This window comes from Anoplopoma fimbria, chromosome 11, assembly GCF_027596085.1.
Source record: "Anoplopoma fimbria isolate UVic2021 breed Golden Eagle Sablefish chromosome 11, Afim_UVic_2022, whole genome shotgun sequence".
Classification (NCBI taxonomy): Eukaryota; Metazoa; Chordata; class Actinopteri; order Perciformes; family Anoplopomatidae; genus Anoplopoma; species Anoplopoma fimbria.
The window spans coordinates 9,513,813-9,532,637 of record NC_072459.1 but is presented as its reverse complement, the minus strand read 5'-3'; the positions used below and the strand labels follow the sequence as shown (position 1 = coordinate 9,532,637).

General features: G+C 41.1%; 2 protein-coding genes across 2 annotated transcripts; both read right to left on the bottom strand.

The window, feature by feature from the left end:
* Nucleotides 1-3,866: 3,866 nt before the first annotated feature.
* On the bottom strand, nucleotides 3,867-13,231 carry LOC129098302 (SH3 and PX domain-containing protein 2B-like). Its single transcript, XM_054607293.1, has 14 exons — nucleotides 12,862-13,231; nucleotides 12,335-12,394; nucleotides 11,627-11,734; nucleotides 11,117-11,218; nucleotides 10,861-10,991; nucleotides 10,696-10,755; nucleotides 6,581-6,668; nucleotides 6,410-6,490; nucleotides 6,243-6,315; nucleotides 5,960-6,143; nucleotides 5,254-5,444; nucleotides 5,038-5,157; nucleotides 4,783-4,900; nucleotides 3,867-4,663 (listed from the first exon to the last, which is right to left on the bottom strand). The coding sequence occupies exons 1-14, from the start codon at nucleotides 13,078-13,080 to the stop codon at nucleotides 3,916-3,918; spliced, it is 2,283 nt and encodes a 760-aa protein (XP_054463268.1). The 5' UTR covers nucleotides 13,081-13,231; the 3' UTR covers nucleotides 3,867-3,915.
* A 1,418-nt stretch (nucleotides 13,232-14,649) lies between these two features.
* drc3 (dynein regulatory complex subunit 3) lies at nucleotides 14,650-18,171 on the bottom strand. Its single transcript, XM_054607292.1, has 12 exons — nucleotides 18,030-18,171; nucleotides 17,813-17,929; nucleotides 17,504-17,670; nucleotides 17,208-17,354; nucleotides 16,899-17,018; nucleotides 16,681-16,793; nucleotides 16,425-16,599; nucleotides 16,173-16,304; nucleotides 15,815-15,885; nucleotides 15,386-15,506; nucleotides 14,871-15,002; nucleotides 14,650-14,745 (listed from the first exon to the last, which is right to left on the bottom strand). Exons 1-12 carry the CDS (start codon nucleotides 18,169-18,171, stop codon nucleotides 14,650-14,652), a joined length of 1,533 nt encoding a protein of 510 aa, XP_054463267.1.
* Nucleotides 18,172-18,825: the final 654 nt, after the last annotated feature.

The following is an 18,825-nucleotide window of genomic DNA, read 5'->3' as shown; positions in this document are numbered from 1 at the left end:
ACACACACACACACACACACACACACACACACACACACACACACACAATGTACGTGGTCAGGCTCTGGAGTGTATAAACAGTGTTATTTACACACATCCCATCCGTCAAGTTGAGTTTGCTTTTAAACAGACTTTAGCAGGAAATAGAACAACCTTCCCACTCTGGTATTTCAGACAAACATTTACTTTTGCTGACCTCACAAAAACAAATCAATAAATCACAGTCAAAATGCATATCAGGCACAACACAAGGTTTCCAGTATGGAATAATACATTAACATTCAAAAAAGGAGGTTAATTATGAGTGTTTAGTGATTGCTGATTAATCTTGTTTATATATATATACAGAGGTTAAAGCTAGGGTGGGCGATTTTGGAGAAAACAGCCGTTGAGATTCCGTCGCGTGCTCTCTGGCCTCTCCCTGCCACGCTACCTGCTGTAGCTCCTCCCACCGAACGTCAGTTATGCGCGTTCATGTGAATTCAGTTACATTGATAGGAAGACGAACAGTCCCACAGCCAATAAGAACGGAGAATCGGAACCTCGCTCTGATTGGTCAAAGTGTACATGAGCGGTGGCAATTTTTGGGTGCGGCCCACAGAGGCAGGGGAGAGCAAAGTTATGAGCAGATATTCTCAGAGCACTTCACCTACATATAGCTGACTGGCTATTAGGACAGTTTTGCCAAATATTACAGTAAAGAAATTACCCACCCTAGCTTTAAATTGGGCCGGGGCTGTCCGGGGCGGAGCCCCGGCACATAAGCGGCCGGGTCTGGAGTTCTGCGCAGCAGATCAGCTCCAGCCGATTTTGGCAGTCTGCCTAGTCCATCACGAGCAATGTTGTCCTACTCATTTACAACTTTTCCATTGCAAATCTATGTTGTTTTAAAACACAATTCTAAATAATGGAGTAGGGATAGGCTGGCCTAGACATCTGGAGCAAGTTTGAGAAGTAGGCATATCGCGCACGAAACTTGCGCAGCAGCTCCTCCCCCCCCAGATCAGACAACACAACGTCAAATCATTCTAACGGTCATCATCAGACATAATTATCGTAGTAGACAGGTGAATGGCGAGGTAAGAGAAACTAAATTAAAGGTGCACGGTATTTTGAAAGAGGTCGATCATCACCAATAGGCTAATATCATTAGATATGGGCTTGCATTTTCATTAAGCAGGAAAAATTAACCTTAGACATGCAGGGATAGCCTGCTACTGGTATGTCAAATGGCAAGCGCTAGTTAAAAAGAACAATGCTGCTAATTCTAAATGATTTAGCAAGTAGTCTATGCGATCTCCGAATCACATTTCTCATTCCTAGCTGGATGAATTTCAAACTTATTTGTATCTATGAATTGCAGTGCATTGCCTAGGCTATTTATTTGTGAGTACAGTAGGTCCTGTGATTTAATGTTTGCATATAGGCTACACAGCAGGTTTAGATTTAAAAGCCCGCGTTAACATGATGGTGACGTAGCCTATCGGCTAGCCTTTAAGAAAAAGATAGCTTCATTCATTCATTCATTCAAAAGTGTTTTATTTAAAGAACGTTTGATTACATCATTATATAATATGAACCATTTTAAAAGACATTCTATCTACTTCTTAACTTAGGGTGAAAGTCAACAAGTGAACATTTCAGAGATAAAAGGTAAACATGAGTGGAACAAAAAGGAGGAAGCTTACAGATTTCTTCAAAAGGTGGGCAGCTGCTATCCAAGACATAATTTTGAAATAATTAAGCTAGGCCCGTGTGCAGAAGTCACTGTAACCAAGCTGTGATTTGTTGCTAGATCTTTTCATCCTGATAGTGTGTCTGTCATGTCTTAAGTGCTGTCTCTTCCTCCACTAAACTAAAAATGCAGAGTTGAACAGAACAGGGATGAGGATGGAGCTGAGGGCAGAGGAGATGAGGCTGGACAGGGCAGGGAGCTGAGGAGATGGACCGGAGGAGCAGAGGACAGGGCAGAGAGGATGGACAGGGCAGAGATGAGGACACTGAGGGCAGAGGATGAGGCGGGACAGGGCAGAGGAGCTGAGGATGGACCGGGCAGAGGAGCTGAGGATGGACAGGGCAGAGATGAGGACACTGAGGGCAGAGGAGGTGAGGCGGGACAGGGCAGAGGAGCTGAGGATGGACAGGGCAGAGATGAGGACACTGAGGGCAGAGGAGCTGAGGATGGACCGGGCAGAGGAGCTGAGGATGGACAGGGCAGAGGAGCTGAGGATGGACAGGGCAGAGATGAGGACACTGAGGGCAGAGGAGGTGAGGCGGGACAGGGCAGAGGAGCTGAGGATGGACAGAGGAGCTGAGGATGGACAGGGCAGAGGATGAGGACACTGAGGATGGACAGGGCAGGGCAGAGGAGGTGAGGATGGACAGGGCAGAGATGAGGACACTGAGGGCAGGGCAGAGGTGAGGATGGACAGGGCAGGGACAGGGCAGAGGAGCTGAGGATGGACAGGGCAGAGATGAGGACACTGAGGGCAGAGGAGCTGAGGATGGACCGGGCAGAGGAGCTGAGGATGGACAGGGCAGAGGAGCTGAGGATGGACAGGGCAGAGATGAGGACACTGAGGGCAGAGGAGGTGAGGCGGGACAGGGCAGAGGAGCTGAGGATGGACACTGGGGCAGAGGAGCTGAGGATGGACAGGGCAGAGATGAGGACACTGAGGGCAGAGGAGGTGAGGCGGGACAGGGCAGAGGAGCTGAGGATGGACAGGGCAGAGATGAGGACACTGAGGGCAGAGGAGCTGAGGATGGACCGGGCAGGGCAGGGCAGAGGAGCTGAGGATGGACAGGGCAGAGATGAGGACACTGAGGGCAGAGGAGCTGAGGATGGACAGGGCAGAGGAGCTGAGGATGGACTGGGCAGGATGGACAGGGCAGAGATGAGCTGAGGATGGACAGGGCAGAGATGAGGACACTGAGGGCAGAGGAGGTGAGGCGGGACAGGGCAGAGGAGCTGAGGATGGACAGGGCAGAGATGAGGACACTGAGGGCAGAGGAGCTGAGGATGGACCGGGAGGGACAGGTGCAGATGAGCATGTAGGTGCAACTGACAACTTCCCTGACTGCTGGAAGAGACAGCAATATGATTATTTTAAAAAAACCTACCCATTTCTTGTGGCAAAAAATAAAAAATTGGGATGTGAAACATGCAGTGCGGCATCATCACTTGGGGCAGAGAGAACAGGTAAACTCAGATACACATTTTCCAGTGAATGGCAAAACTGCAGAGTAGGTCCATATGGCAGTAGTACAGAGAAGCAAATGAAATCTTTAAGAAAAAAAATAAATGAACATAGTGCCTCCCAAAGTCACAAAATTGCAGAAGATATACTGAAAAAACAAGGTGAGCAAGCTCTTGAGTCAAGTTTTTTGAAAACACAAGGTGAAATTTTAGCATCAACTCACAATGTCTTTAGGACAGCGTACTACCTGGCAAAGGGCAACAGGCCTTACTCTGATCATCCTAACCTAGTAGAGCTACAGAGGATGAATGGTGCAAATGTTGGCCGTGTACTCCATTCCAACGTCACAAAATCAGCTCTTAATGTGACCTCATCAAACACACTCAAAATCTACAGTGTACATATTAAGCAACATATAAAAAATGCTAATTTCTTTAATGTACTAATATAACGACTATCATGGATTTTTTTTTTTGCAACCTTAATTTTGGCTCTGCGTACTCTGCGTATGGGGAGCGGCGGCCCCTCCGGATCAGAGCCCCCCCACATAGAAAATCCCAATTTAACCACTGTATATATCTATATAGATATATCATTTATATAATAGTTTTTTCATTTTAAAGTTGACTGGCAGGTACGATTAACAGAACTACGTCCTTGGAGCCACAGCATGGATACAGTTCCCTGATAATAAAGATGACTCCCATCAGTATAAACTTCAGTGGCTCATTATCTCTGTTGGTGTGGGTGACAGGCTGACTTTGGTTGCGTTCTTGCGGGTGACAGTGGAGCAACGGGTGAGGATCTCCTGGGCCCGTGGTCTGGGTGGCACCTTAGGTGCTGCCGGGCCCTTGTAGAGGTTTGGATCAGAAGTACTCGGGATCATTTTCCTCTCAGTGACGCCGGCCGGGCTCAGGCGGTTGCCCGTTATGGGGGGAGGCGTCCGGCTGAGACGCAGCTGCTCCTCGTTGTAGCTTTGGCTCAGGTTGAAGGACGTGGAGCTCGCCCAGGAAGAATCGAGCTCATCGTTGAGGTCGCTGTTGCTCGAAAGGCTTCCCTCGCTGTCTGCTCTCTGGCTCATCCCCCGCCGCTCCTCTTCTCCGTCCATCTCCACCATGATTGTGGGCGGAGCGCTGATGTTTGCGGTCGTGGGTGAGGTGGCAACGTTGGCAGCGGGGCGAGCTGCAGGCTGAGAGGGAGGCTGATCGAACAGGTTGCCGAGAGAGTTTGATTTCTGCCATCTGTTCGGTGGGAGCAGGCTGGGTGTGGACGATCTGAGGGGTGGAAGTTGAAGCAGGTTTCCTTGTGAGAGGCTGAGCTGGTTGGACTGCTGATCCAGGGTCAGGGAAGGGATTTGGTTTGGAGAGGAGTGGCGGTGACCCTGATGGTGGGCCGTCATGCGGATATGAGGGTAGTTGTAGGGCTGCAGGTACATGGTGGGGATGTAACCTGCTTTACCGTTGTACCTGTTAAGGACAACAAAGAGGAGAATGTGGGGTTCAAGTCTGGAGGAGTTCAAAGCTGGGAGAATTTCATTACGACAAGCCGCTGGTATGTTGTTTAACAAAGTTCAGTTGTTGAATACCTGATGAGCCACCAGCCGTTGTCGGACTTCTGCAGGACCTCCACCACTGAACCGATGGCCACGGTTATCTCGTCGTCTTTGGTGGCCTTGTAGCTCTTGACTGCAGTGTACAGTTCTCCTGAGAGGGAAAGACATGACTTTAATACATCGTAGCATCCTGACTAAGGTCATTTTAAAAACCTTGTATGCAAATAAGCCAAGTGTAGATGGTGTAAGGTATTTTAATGGCTACTGAATCTGCATCTATGCACATACCTCTATCAGAGCTCCCATTTATGTCATCTTCATCCTCATCAATATCATCATCAATCTTCTCCAGGTACGGGGCGGGGAACCAGGCCATCCGCTTGTCTTCATTCTCCACAAGCCACCACCCTGAACCAGCGAAACCACACATTTAACATGCATCAGTGGAATTGGGTTGATGAGGTCGACCATTAACAGGACACTCGAACACCGAAGCTCGCTCACCTGCTTTGTCTTTGATTAACACGTCCACATTTTCGTCCACCACCACTTTGAAAGGTTTGTTCTTGGTGTCTTTGGTCTCGTAAGCGGCCACGCATCTGTAGGTCTCTGTGACGAATGGCTGGGTCACGTTACCACCTTGGACCTGTCCTGCATGGGGGCTGACGTCATCGACTGATGGCATGATCATGATGCTGAGGAGGACGATCGCAGGTTAATTTGGAGGTATAGATTTCTCTCCAGAAAAACACTGAACAGCTCAAGTCTAATCACTAGTTCTGCATTAATCATCCATTAAAGGATCTTGGTGCAGATAATTCAGGATTAAACATTATCCAGGTCCACATGCTTGCAGAGAAACTCACATTGTCTTTTTTTTCCCAATTCTTTTACATGCTTCTTCAATTTTTATGCTTAGAAAATACAGCAATCTTTTTTTAACAGTGTAAGGGAAAACAAGGATGAAGAAGTATATTAAAGAATAATAATTTCCTTATGTTCATGCATATTTTGTAGAATGTGCTAATAGTTTATTTAAATGTATTAATGGATAAAATGGTAATGCACAATTCTCTGTAGAGCTTAATGCACCTCAAATTCTTTTGTGTTTGCTCTGGGCTCAATGGACCCAAAAAGGCATCTCCACACAAAATGAAGCTATTCTATTCTACGATAAATATGAATATATTATGAATATAAAAAAGCCTACCTGTTCTTGGCGAACTCCGGCTGCAGGTCCTGGTCTTTGGGGTGGAAGAACTGGATGAGGTCTGCAGACTGAGAGACCTGCGGGTCGCAGCTCAGAAGTTCATTACAGTATTTTTGCAAGAACTTGAGGCGCAGCAGGGACTTGCTCGGACCTCTTTTCTGTCCGGCAGCGTTCACCTTGTTGTCTAAAAAGCAACACAGGACGCTTGAAGTCAGAAACCAAACAGCCTGTAAACGCACTTTGTAACTCCAATAAGCTGCAGCAGTAATTAACGAACACATACCTTGAAATTTGGGAAGGATTCTGTCGGATTTTTTCATTTTATTTGCAGGTGGGAATGCTTTCTTCAATTGTTTCTGTCAGAGAGAAATTGGTAACAGAACTGTTATTAAAAACCAACCACACATGCACACGCGCAACACACAGCTATAGGATTGTATATATACTCACGTGCATTGTCTTGAAATCCTGAAAAGTCCTGTAAACTACAATCTCATTCTGGTCCGACCAAAGCACGGAGGTCATAAACATCTGGAAAATAAAATAAAAATGCAAAATGTAATCACGCTGAGGAAAATGTTTGGTGCTGCATCTCATAGAAACATTTACATATGCGCTTACTTTGCACTTCTCCTTGTGCATCACTCCGATCAGACCGACACTGATGGGATACCGCTGGGCCTCCATGATGAACGACAGAGACAAAGTGTGTTGAGATCAGTCTTGAGCTGCAAACAGAAGCCTCTCAGCCTCCCTCTGGTTCTGGGACTGGAGCAGGTATGCTCTGCAGGTGAGTTATATATTCCCTCCTCCGGAGCAGGTGTGGCGTCAGACACTTAGATAATACATCCTCGTCACTGGGAGGACAGTCCCAACAACTGCAACAACAAAAAAAGAACTTCCAGGAAAGTCCAGTGTTTCTCCCATTTCGACACAAACAGGTTAAGTCTCTATTTTCCATTTTAGGACGTGCTTGTGAGCAACACGTTTGTGGGCACATTCTTTGTGATTTCTCCTCATTCATAGTGAAACTAATTATCCTGCATGATATCTGATGCGGAGGCGTGAGATGAATGTGGAGCAGGTGTATTTTCTATCTGAGAGCATTACATTACATTACAGTCATTTAGCAGACGCTTTTATCCAAAGCGACTTACAATAAGTGTATTCAACATAGGTATTCAAGAGAACTACTAGTCACCAGAAGTCATAAGTGCATCTCCTTTCTTAAACAAGCATCTAAAAGCATAAACCAGAGCAAAAGTACAGTGCAGAGGCAAATTTATATGAATACAATAAGTGCAACAAACTAATACGAATACAATAAGTGCAACAAACTGATACGATTTTACCGCATTACAGTTCTTTCTCGGTCCATCCCCAAGCACAAGAGATGATGATTTTTTTTTTAAGGTCCAATCCGCTTATTTAATTTAGGCCAATCACATCAGAAAATGTCTCATTTAACTTTAATTGTTCTTTATTCTGGGTAGTATACATATGCTAGACAGATATGAAGTAGAAAATACTATAATTAACAAAAAAACATGTCATTGTTCATTTTGTATCATGGTAGAAGGATAAAGTCAGTTAAAAAGTTTATTTATATGAAACAACATCGGATACACATTGAAAAGAAATCAAAAGAAAAAGTGTGAAATTAATAAATATCCTATGTAAAAAAAAGAATGATGACAGGAGTGTTCTGGTGTCGCCTACAACCACTGGTGCTTCCCATCGTACAGATGGATGAGGATATAGTTCTTCTTATTTAAATTAAATAAATATTCTAGTTAGCAGCCACTGAGGCAGCATACAGTAAAAACACAGTGTAGGATATGAACTGCATGTATTTCTAATAAGGTTGATCTCTTTATCTGAACTGCACTCATCTTCCAACACACGTACAAACTTCTGTCTCTCATTTCATTAATTCCATGATAGAAATTATTATTTGGCAGAGGTTGTTATTGATCAAGCCAGCATTGTGAAAGCCAGATAATATCTTTCTGTTCGTGGGAAAACACGTTTCCTTCTCTCTATGTTACCTGCTGCACGTACACCAAACATTAGTCACTTGGAGCATTAACTTGTTTTTTTGATGCTATTCGTGAAACCACTTAAGTGGTTAATAATCAGCCTGTTGGTAACCATCCAAAGGAACTCCCAGACCAAAATTACTTTTCACATTTAGAAAAACAATTATTAATTAACCATTAAATATTATTAACCATTATAAGATAAGATAATCCTTTATTAGTCCCGCAGCGGGGAAATTTACAGGATTACAGCAGCATAGCACATTATATCTTTACATTTAACACTAGAAGTATTTTGGAACGCTGCACATAAAACTACTTTGTGTGATTTCGACCTTAAAATGAATGAATGGAAGTGACTGATATTTATTGGGAATATACTTCAGATATTTGGATCACTGCCTCTATTTATGCAGGCAATGGGGTGAAAGTTCAGGGGGAATTTTTCTATCCTTTATTTTAGCCACAAATGATGTGACATTAACTGCTGCAGAAGGCTTCGAGGTTTGAAAAGTTGGAAGCCTGATACGTGCTTAAAAAGAGAAAAGGACTTGAACCTGTTAGCTGTCCACTACTGACATCTAGTGCTGGCTGTTATGAGATCTGTAGTCTGAACTCCAGCACAGGTAGTGTGACTAAACTTTAGCCTAATCATAAATAAATCCAGTAAAATAACATACAACTCTTTGTATAATAAATCACTCTTTATTTCTCCTCACACAATGAGGCTGCCTTATCATACATCATCATCATCTTTAAGTGTTTTCAGTCAAGACTTGTAATAACACACTCACAAATAAACATCTGTTTCTCTTACATTGCACAATTTCATTCAGTTATATGATTGATAAAAAAAAAAAAAGAAGCAAATATTTTTTTTAAATCATTCGGATTGCAACACTTTCAATTCACATACTTAAAAAAAAAAGAAAAGATTATTCCCACAACCCATCAAATCCCCTCGTCATGCAGCAGGCGACCGAGCCAGCTGAAAGCCGATAAGCAACACAGAGGCAGGCGGAGTACATGCACGCTCCAACACAGAACTTTAACACCAAACCCTTACAGTGGTTGATAAAAAGTCCTCTCAAACACAGAAATATACTTTCATGATTTTGTTAAAATAAAACATCACTAACCTAATCATTAGTCTTTTTTTTCTTTAAAAAAAAAAAAAAGCAGCTTTACAAACATTTAAAAGTGTAAGGCAGCAGGTTTTTCCATAAGCATCAAAGGAGGATTTATACTTCCTTCTTAAGACCTTCCTCCATGAGTCACAAAAGGTGCTTTTTCACACATAATATTTTCCACTGAGGACAGAACGGTCACAAATTGTAGACAAGCATGTTGTCTGAAGCTTATTTTGATACGTCCAACTGTTGTGCCTTCCTCATTCAGCCACATTTAACTGCTTCTGAAGATTGAAATTATAATGAAAGGACGAATGTGACCAGACTGAAACTAAAGAAAACTAAGATTTTATCCACAGACTGTATTGAAGATTAAATATTGAAATCACTGCATTGTTTTGTTGTGTCACATCTTAACATTTCCAGTCAGTCTTACTTCACATGTGCCCCGTTTGTCGGCACCTATTAAGATACAACTATATATTTTTTTTAAACTTACTGAGTTGGAATGTACTGTCACATGTCTGAGCTTCAAATGCTGGTAATTGTAATTAAATAAATCTATTTATTTTTCCTGTCAGTCTTATTTTTCCTTCTGCATTTATATTTAAAGACGTTTATGAGAGAAAATAAATAAATAAAAGGACGATAAATCATCTTGAAATAAAAGACGCTCTGAGAAATTCCATTTGTGACCTTAAGCTTGCATAGAGAAATGTGGATATGAAGCCATTTGAAGACTTCTTGAGGAGTTTAAATAACTGTGTTTGTAAAAAGCAGCAGCTTGGAAATGATTGGTTATTAACGATCTGTTGGAGGTCATTGTCGCTGTTATTCTATTTCAGCCTAGTCTCACAAACCTCTTGGTTTCAATACGCGTCGACCAAAACCACCATCCCTGAACGCCAGACCACAACTCACAGTCTTAGAGACTTTGCATAAAAAGTAGCTCACTGCTCAACATTGCTACTTTTCTGCAACCTTTTGGCAAAAACCCTTCCAACATCATACTCTGCATTAAACACTACAGGGGTGTCAAAGTGATGTTAGTCGATTTAAATTAAGCATTACTGAACAAAACTCTTCTCACAAACATACGCCCTTTATACTCTTTTTTTTTTTTCTTTTGCAACTCTTAACTAAAAAGGCAATTATGTTTCTCCACTGAAGGACAACAGGAACATATCGATATATATATATCGATGTCCAACAACAGGAAGACAGATCCTTTGAGAGAACAAAGAAATCAGGCGGCACAAAAGAAAAACAGACCAAAAAAACAATTAAAAAATGAATTCAATCTGAGGTAAACATGAGCTCTGCAGTGACAGCAAGAACCGTCCATCCTCCACTGATCTCTATCTTCCTTTAAGCTCTTCCCTCTCTGTGCCTTCTTTCTGTCAGCTCATCACGGGAGAGTCTGACCCGTTTATGTCCCTGTAGGAAGGGAGACGGGTCCGCTCCGATCTCGGCACTAAAGGACTCTCCGTTGTTCCCGTCCCTTTGAGCCACAGAGCAGTATGAACTGTCCCCTCCTTGACTCGGTACTCGTGTGTGCATTTGTCACCGAAACTCATAAATAGGCATACTGTGCTCCCGAACATGGTTTAGGTTTAAAGACTGGTACCTGCAGAGGCAAGTAGAAAAAGACAATTTAGAGTCATATCGGCAAAAGAAACGTGTGTTAATGTGGCGAAAGAGATTGTCTCTGTTTGCAATGTTTGGTAGTTACCATTCTGAGCTCCTATGGTAATAATAACCCTCGATATTGGCTGTGGACTTCTGGAAACAGATGTAATAGAAGCCAGCGAAGGAGGCGCCACTAATGTCTTTGATAGTGTGGTCCGGCACTAGAAACTGCTCCTGAGGGTGCAGGAAAAAAAATAAAAAGAGTGGAGGTTAGAGTTCAAAGCTAAAACAAGGACAGAGAGAGAGTGAGAGAGAGAGAGAGAGAGAGAGAGAGAGATTATGTAAGATTGTGTACTAACCTTCCACCTCATGAAGACGTAATCACTGTTGTCCAGCAATTCATAATCAAAGTCATCCGAGTTGAAGCTTTTGGCATATTTGTAAAAAGGCTGGAACTTTCCCTGTTAAGAGTTATTAAAATACTGGTAAGAGAATAGAAACTATGGAGATGATGACAAGACAACAACCGTAACTCTGGATGCAAAGTCCTGCCACGTAAATGCTCATCATTATTAATCATTACATGCTTATAAAGATACAGAGATGTCCGTTGTTCCTTAATATAAACTTCATTCCAACAGGTGCTATTCTCCCAACACAGTGATAAGTGCTGCTTCTCCCCGGCTCCACTATTGTTAATCAAGAGGCAGCAAAACATATGCAAAGACAAAACATCATTTATTCGCACTGTATGGGGTTTTCAGAAAGACATAAGAGAGTGTCACAAAGTGTCAGTTAATCTGTTAAATGAAGAGCTGTAGGCTCAATTTATTAGTAATCAATCTAAATAAAAGTCAAACCAAACATACCCAGTGCTTTCTGTCCACGTCCTCATCTGCGTCCCACTTCCTGGTCAGAAAAGGCCTTTTTCGACTGATAATTTCACCAGCAAAGAATGTTGTGAGAGTTGGATACTCCTATCACACAGAGACGGGAAAGTGAAAGTAGATACTTAATTGTGGTTAAACCTTGCTTCAAACGTGTATACCTGCAAACTACATTTGCTTTTTGAAATAGTGCTTAGTCCATCGATGTGCAACATGAGGATGATTTCAATTTTCCAGAATTTTCTGAGACCTTTATGATGTGCACTAACTAAACTAAGAAATTACAGTAAGTGATGCGACAATTATGATTTAGCAGCTTCTTCCCCACGTTTTTAATATCTAGATGTTAAGACATACTTGTACAGCTTCAACTAGCTGTGCTACAAATCAAACATTAGGGAGAATCTTTGTCATTATGCATGTTGGCATATATTGCGTGACATAACGGGTAAACAGTTTAAACACTTAAGCTAAGGACTAGAGTGCAAACCTGAAATGAGAAGTTAAACCTAGTCACATCGCAATTGTCTACCTCTAAACTTTTTTTTTTTTTTTTTTTTTTTTTTTTTTTTTACAATTTAACCTCATCAAACAGGCAGAAACCAGTTCCCACTCGCTCATATGTAGAAACCAGTGTGTGTTCAGAATAAAGGTCAGTCTTACTACATCTGACCTGGTTTCAAAGCTCACCTCAGTCAGGCCTTTGATCTTCAGGTATCCACACAAATACGAGTCCTCCACTGTCACGTGCTGCAAACAGATTTAGGGAATGCATCATTATGTATGTCAAGTTGCCTGAAATCACAGGTGCATACATACTTTTTATGATTTTAAAAGAAATCCATGAGGGCTGCTGTGAACAGAGTCAGGCTGGTCATGCATTAAGGCATTACATTTTCTGTCAGTCAGGCTGCTGACATTGCTGTCAAAGTCAGTTCTAGTGGATTCATTTCACTCATTTAGGGAGCTGGATGCAGAAGATGCTAATGTGTAGCTTTGGGGTAGAATATGCTACATCACAGCAATAAATGTGACTATAATGTTAATTAATTAAATGAAAAATGTCACAGTAGAAATCAACTAGCAAAATCAGGTCAGAATGACAAGCTTAACAAGCTATGTTAGCAACCACTGCTACATATATGCTGACTTTACAATATCACAATAAACGACATAATGTTGAAAACAATAAACAGGACTCGTGCATGTCAATTTACCTGCAAAACAACCTCCACGTCGTAGGAGTTGCCTTTGCTTTTCTGATAACCCCGAAACTGTGAGCCGCTGTACAGCAGCGAGGTGGCCACCCCCGGCTGGAAGGTGTTGATCGGGGCAGGGGGAACAAGCGAGGCCGAGGATGGGCAGGCCGGGCCGCCGGTACTGAGGCACTCTGCTCGGACGGGCATGATGAGCGTGTCACCGTCAGCCACCGTCATTAACTCTATGAGGGGGGACCCCAGAGCCGGACAGAGAACGGGTCCTGACAGGGGGGGTCTGCCAGCTGCACGAGAACCCTGATGTCCCAAAACTTTGCTCAATTTTGTGAGCCGTCCATGGACCGACTGCCGAGGAGGGACACTGCAACGTTTCATTTCAGACTCCAGCTTCCCTGAGCCGCATTGGCTGGAACACTGGTGCCTGGCTAGAGCTGGACTCCTATTGGATGATGTGCCCAGATGCATTCTGGGAGTTGTATTCAATTTTCATGACGCACCACAACCAGAGCCGTTTCGAGAGAGAGTCGCGTCAACCGAAGTTCAAAATGCTTGATTGTGATTCACGTAGACTACAGATAAAAGATAAGATAAGATAAAATAAGATAAAATAAGATAAAATAAGATAAAATAAGATAAAATAAGATAAAATAAGATAATTCTTTATTAGTCCCGCAGCGGAGAAATTTACAGGATTACAGCAGCATAGGGTATAGTGCAAACAAGAGACATAGTAGAAGAAAAACAAGATAAAATAAAATAAAAAACAAGTATTATGAATAAGCAATAAAAACAGTAAATAATCCACAATAACTGAAATATTATATGTACAGACAGAAAAACTATTATAGCTATAATTGCACAGTGTATTGCATTGCACAGGTTTTTAGTGTCATGTGTCATGTTCATGTGGTCATGCGATACCTCTCCTTGTGAAGCAGCCGGTGGATATATTTGGAGATGTTTCCAGGTACAGAGACACAGAATTAGTATTATTGCTAAATAGTAATCAATAAATGAATTGATTTTCAACTTTGAAATAGAGTAACGATATGGATATTAAGAAACACCAATTTTGTGTTGTTTTAAAAGTAAAATTTGAGGATTATTTAGTGTAACAGCTAGAGTTACTTGCCTTGTTTGACATATTTTAGACTAAAGTTCCCTTGTTTAAAGGAACAGAGTGAGATTTAGTGGCATCTAGTGGTGAGGTTGCAGATTGCAAGCAACAACATACCCCTCCTTTCACCCCTTCTTTACCAAGTGTGTGGATTTTATTACTACAAGGAGCTACTCTTATCAATATGTACTTATCAAATAATTGCTTTTAAAACACAGTCCTAAAACCCAATAAATTCAGAACAGAAATATTTATAATTTAGATATCACTAAATATTTTTTCCAGAGCAGCAACAGTAATGTGTACAGCACCAAAGTCACTAAATAAAGGCATTAATATCTCACTTCCTAAGAAGACCACCACATTAATCCTATGCACATGTATGTGGTAGCAGGGGAACAAGGGAAGAAACTGAAACACTGAAATTATCATTAGAATGTTTTTAAAACCTCAAAATAAGCAGCAAGAAACGGATAAACAAGTGGAATTATTACTTATTTCATGATTGTGTTCGGATGAAATATAGAAATTCTAAAAGGCAAATATTATTTTACTTGCACCATAGTGAAATTTGTTACAGTTGTCCAGCTGGGTTGCGTAAATATCCTGTTACATTTTTTCAAACCAAATACATAAACAAACTTTTGAGGGGAAATGTTTTAGGGATGATGCTACAGCAAATCTTCCAGCTGCTCCCACAAATGGTCCGCATATCTGTGGATGTCTGAGATCCGCATGCGGTTCCGCTTAAGTTCTTTGTCTTGAATCTGCAATAACCCATAAAAAACAAAAAGCAAACAATATCAATACTTTGAAATACAGCAGAGGGTTGTGTCACCAATATGAAAGTATAAATTGAGGATTTTGTTTTGATGTAACTTCAGCTCCCTACCCCTTTTACAAGCTCATCCTTCCAGGCTTCAGCACGTGTAATCAACTGAGTCTCTCGGTCATTGATCTTCATCAGGTGGTTGTCGTGGCTGGTGGCCAGTGCATCCATCACTGTGTCTTTGTCTACAAACAGCTACACAGAGAAAACAAAGTTGTGAAGGGCTGAGGGCAATGACAATGGTAACTAACCATGTCCCAACCCTGTCTGACCTGTTCAGGTTAACCTCTGTCATCTCATGTCTTCACACGATACTGTTATTATTCTGCTTTATCTGCAATAATATATATATACTTCATTACATGATGTTACTGGAGTGTCAACATGGCGGCATGTGCAGACAATATATTTATATATTTTTTTGTCACAGTCATTTTCAGTTTTCTCTGAGATGAAATAGAGCAGAATTGAGAGAGAAGTCCTTGACGACATTATAATAGCATTTTAACAGTCTGAGTAAATCTATGTTCTTTCCTATATTTGGGATGGCAATTTGGTCTAAAAGGGATAAACCTCACCATTTTATCTTGATCTGGCATTTCCTCATCCAGGTTGTTCTTGCCCTCATTCTCCAGATTTGCTGCAATCACTTGCACTTTCTCATGATAATTATCCTCCAGATCTCGACATTGTGCAAATGTACGACTGTGTTATGGAAAGTCTAAACTGTGTGTGTGTGTGTGTGTGTGTGTGTGTGTGTGTGTGTGTGTGTGTGTGTGTGTGTGTGTGTGTGTGTCACTGTGTATGATTCAAACACTGACATCTAAACATGACTGGATTACCGACCACTCAAAGCACTCGGAACCAGATTTTATTACATTAAAATTGATTTGGGAAGAAGTTGCTTCCTCAAACATCTCAATAGCTTTACCCTGAGAAGAGTAATGAACCAGAGTTAATGGAAATGACTCAAAGCTCTTAAGATGATGCACAATGAGAAAGGATATATCCCCAGAGCAGTTTCACTGAAGTTGCCAATCATGTCTGAGATGTTGACGTCCAACTTGTTGATGATATCCTGAAAAAACAAAAGGCTTCATTATGATCAAATCTAAAAAAGGAACACAGTTTTTGGACATGTAGGTGTAAGGGGTCTTATTCAATCTGTATCTATAGAATCTATAACATAATATGTAACAGTATACTACTGAGGCCTTAGAGAAATGAGGAGTGGCTTCAATAAAATGACAAGCTGTATTTCTTTCTGAATACTTTTGAGACAGATTGGAGATCACACACACACACACACACACACACACACACACACACATGAATACAGACACACAAACACAGACACACACTGACCTCCAGCTGGGTGATCATCTGAAACTCCAGTGCCATGAGGCTGTGAGAGAGTTGGTTGATTTCCTCTTTGCAGGGGTTGATCTTGACCTTCAGGAGGTCTGGATCTGATAACTGCTGCAACTCCACCATCCTCTAGAAAGGTGTAAACACAAGAGACATCCTCATACTTATCGCTTTAAAGACGCTTTACTGAGTTATCTAAATAAAGTACAGTGCAGGTATTTTGAAAACATTATGATCCAAACAGCTCACCGCTTTGTGTTGCTGCTCAAAATGTGCCAATATTTTGGATGCTTCCTGCTGGTAGTGTGTCACAGCCTCATTCTGACCACTGAAGAAAGAGTTCACCTCCATCTCTCTGCGCTTGTGTTCAGCCAAACCTGTTTCAAATAACTGCATACACAGCTCCACCATTTGGTCTTCAAATGTAAGTGTAGGGTTAAGGAATATATATATGTATTCACTAATTCACCTGCATGGATTAGAAAGTCACGACAACACAGGATATGTTTGAAGCAGAGGAGCCACCTCAGGCACACGGTGTAGCGTCTCTGCCTCTGGATCGTCTTTCAGCATGCTCTCAAACAGGAAGGAGCCATTCAGGAACTCCACAAAGGCGTCCTGAAGGGAAGAATAACTGAACTCACACATGTTGTATGTTTACAATATGATGAGAGCTCAGTGGAAAATAATGTTGAGGATGACCAAATGTGAGCATTCTACTACCGTGTGTAGTTTGACTGCAGCTTTCTGGCTTTGCTCCACCTCATCAGCTTGTTGCATCTGCAGCTCCTCATGTTTTATCTCATCGAGGACATAGCTGTATTTTATAGATGCTTCATTTTTCTGTACATAGACACATGTGATTTGGTTATACAGTATCAACTCTGCTATTTGTGAATGACCATGTGGATTTTTTTTAACAAACTTGGGCATTGTCATGTTTTAAAAGATTTATAAAAAAAATTCTTAAAAGGGGAAGAAACTACATTGCACTTTGGGTTTGAGTATAAACACACCACTGTTTATGCTTACTGTTTTCTCGTCGAGTAATCTGTAGTCCAGGCACCTCAAGTTTGGAAAGTATGCTGCGATGTAAAATTTGTAATCTTCTTCCTCAGAGACAGGATTTCCATATAGGTTGATGGTGAACATGTTCTTGAACTTCCTGAGATAGAGCACCTTTGAAATGCATTCAATTTGTATTAGATCATGCCGACATTATTTAATGTTATTTTCTGAAAATGCAAAACACAAATGTTACTTAATTCTTGCAATACAGCATGATAGGACATAATATGTGACATGTTTATGCAAGAAAATCTTGTTACGTTGTCCAGCTGTCCAAGGAGGTTGTTGGCGATGAAGAAATGAGTGAGTTTCTCAAGTGCGTCCATTTTTTCAATAACAGAGATTCTGTTGTTGGACAAATTCAGCACTTCAAGCTTCCGCAGAGACTCCAGACCCTGAATCTTCTCTATGCTGTTGAATGACAGATCTGAAAGACACATTCAAAAAAGACTATTAGTAATGGTAGTTTCCTGGCTCATATTTTAAGATGTTCTCTGCTTTTTTGCCAATAAATGTAAAATGATTTCTGAAAGCATGAGCAGAATAATAAATATAAAGCTTCATTTTACTAAGCCATGTCAGATTAATCAGGCGGTCCAGGCCCTCAATCTTCTCTATGAGGTTGTTGTTCAAATCCAGTCTGGCCAAAGATGTGAACTCCCATAAGTGGTCAATCATCAGGATGTCTGTGGAAAAACAAGATTTCAGATACCTAAACCCATACACATTTTTTTATTTTATTATTATTATTATTATTATTTTATTTTTTTTAATGTTCCTCCTCACTTCTGTATTCCAGTCGTAGTTTAAGGATTTCATTGAAGTTGACTCCATCCTCCTTGACAATACGGCCAACCTGATCTTGAGCAGCTTGCTCCACTACTGCCTGCCGTAAAACATCCTCATCCATCAAAATCTCTTTATCCATCTAAATGAATAAACAGATTATAGTTTGTGAATTAGCAATTTAGTTTGACGATGCTAAAAAAAAAAATTAAAAAAAAATCACATTTGATAAAGTTATTTTCACTTGATCATTTAAACTGAATGAGTTCCGCACAAAAAATATTATTAGCAAACATTGACTTACGACAATCACAAAATTCCAGCGTTCGCTATAAAGTTTTAGTCGCTACCGCTTTACGTTACCTCTGTTGATTACACTCTGTTACGTAGCAACCGGCTGACTTTAAGCTGCGTTCAAGTACTCTAGAGAGAGTGTGTTTAAAATAGACGTTTAACTCAAAAAGATACTTGCTTATGTATACATGTAATAAAAACACCAATTAAAATAATGGTTAACCATGATGACACTAAAAGTTGGTGCTACGTTTTTTTCTTTTGGTAAAAGTAGAATGTAGGCTACAGCGTGTCATTCGTATATTTATTTTTTTATATATTCAGAGGATAAATGCTTGAGTGAATTTTTAAATTGTATTTTCGTGCATTTATACACAATTATTACGGTGCGCTTTCAAGTTGTATACAAGTTCATATATACATATATATATAAAAAGGTTTGTTGAACATAGCTTAAATGCTTTATATGACCGACATTGATTTCAACCACATGTCTCAAACG

What these genes read in the sequence shown, in the direction of transcription:
- drc3 (XM_054607292.1), bottom strand. Translation starts at nt 18,171, where the DNA reads ATGGATAAAGAGATTTTGATGGATGAGGATGTTTTACGGCAGGCAGTA. An exon ending in TCCTTGGACAGCTGGACAAC is followed by an intron (nt 17,355 to 17,503) that starts GTAACAAGATTT and finishes TGCATTTCAAAG; the next exon opens with GTGCTCTATCTCAGGAAGTT. An exon ending in AGGATGAGCTTGTAAAAGGG is followed by an intron (nt 14,746 to 14,870) that starts GTAGGGAGCTGA and finishes GGGTTATTGCAG; the next exon opens with ATTCAAGACAAAGAACTTAA.
- LOC129098302 (XM_054607293.1), bottom strand. Translation starts at nt 13,080, where the DNA reads ATGACGGTGGCTGACGGTGACACGCTCATCATGCCCGTCCGAGCAGAG. An exon ending in CCGGAGTTCGCCAAGAACAG is followed by an intron (nt 5,445 to 5,959) that starts GTAGGCTTTTTT and finishes CGTCCTCCTCAG; the next exon opens with CATCATGATCATGCCATCAG. An exon ending in GTTAATCAAAGACAAAGCAG is followed by an intron (nt 5,158 to 5,253) that starts GTGAGCGAGCTT and finishes TCGCTGGTTCAG; the next exon opens with GGTGGTGGCTTGTGGAGAAT.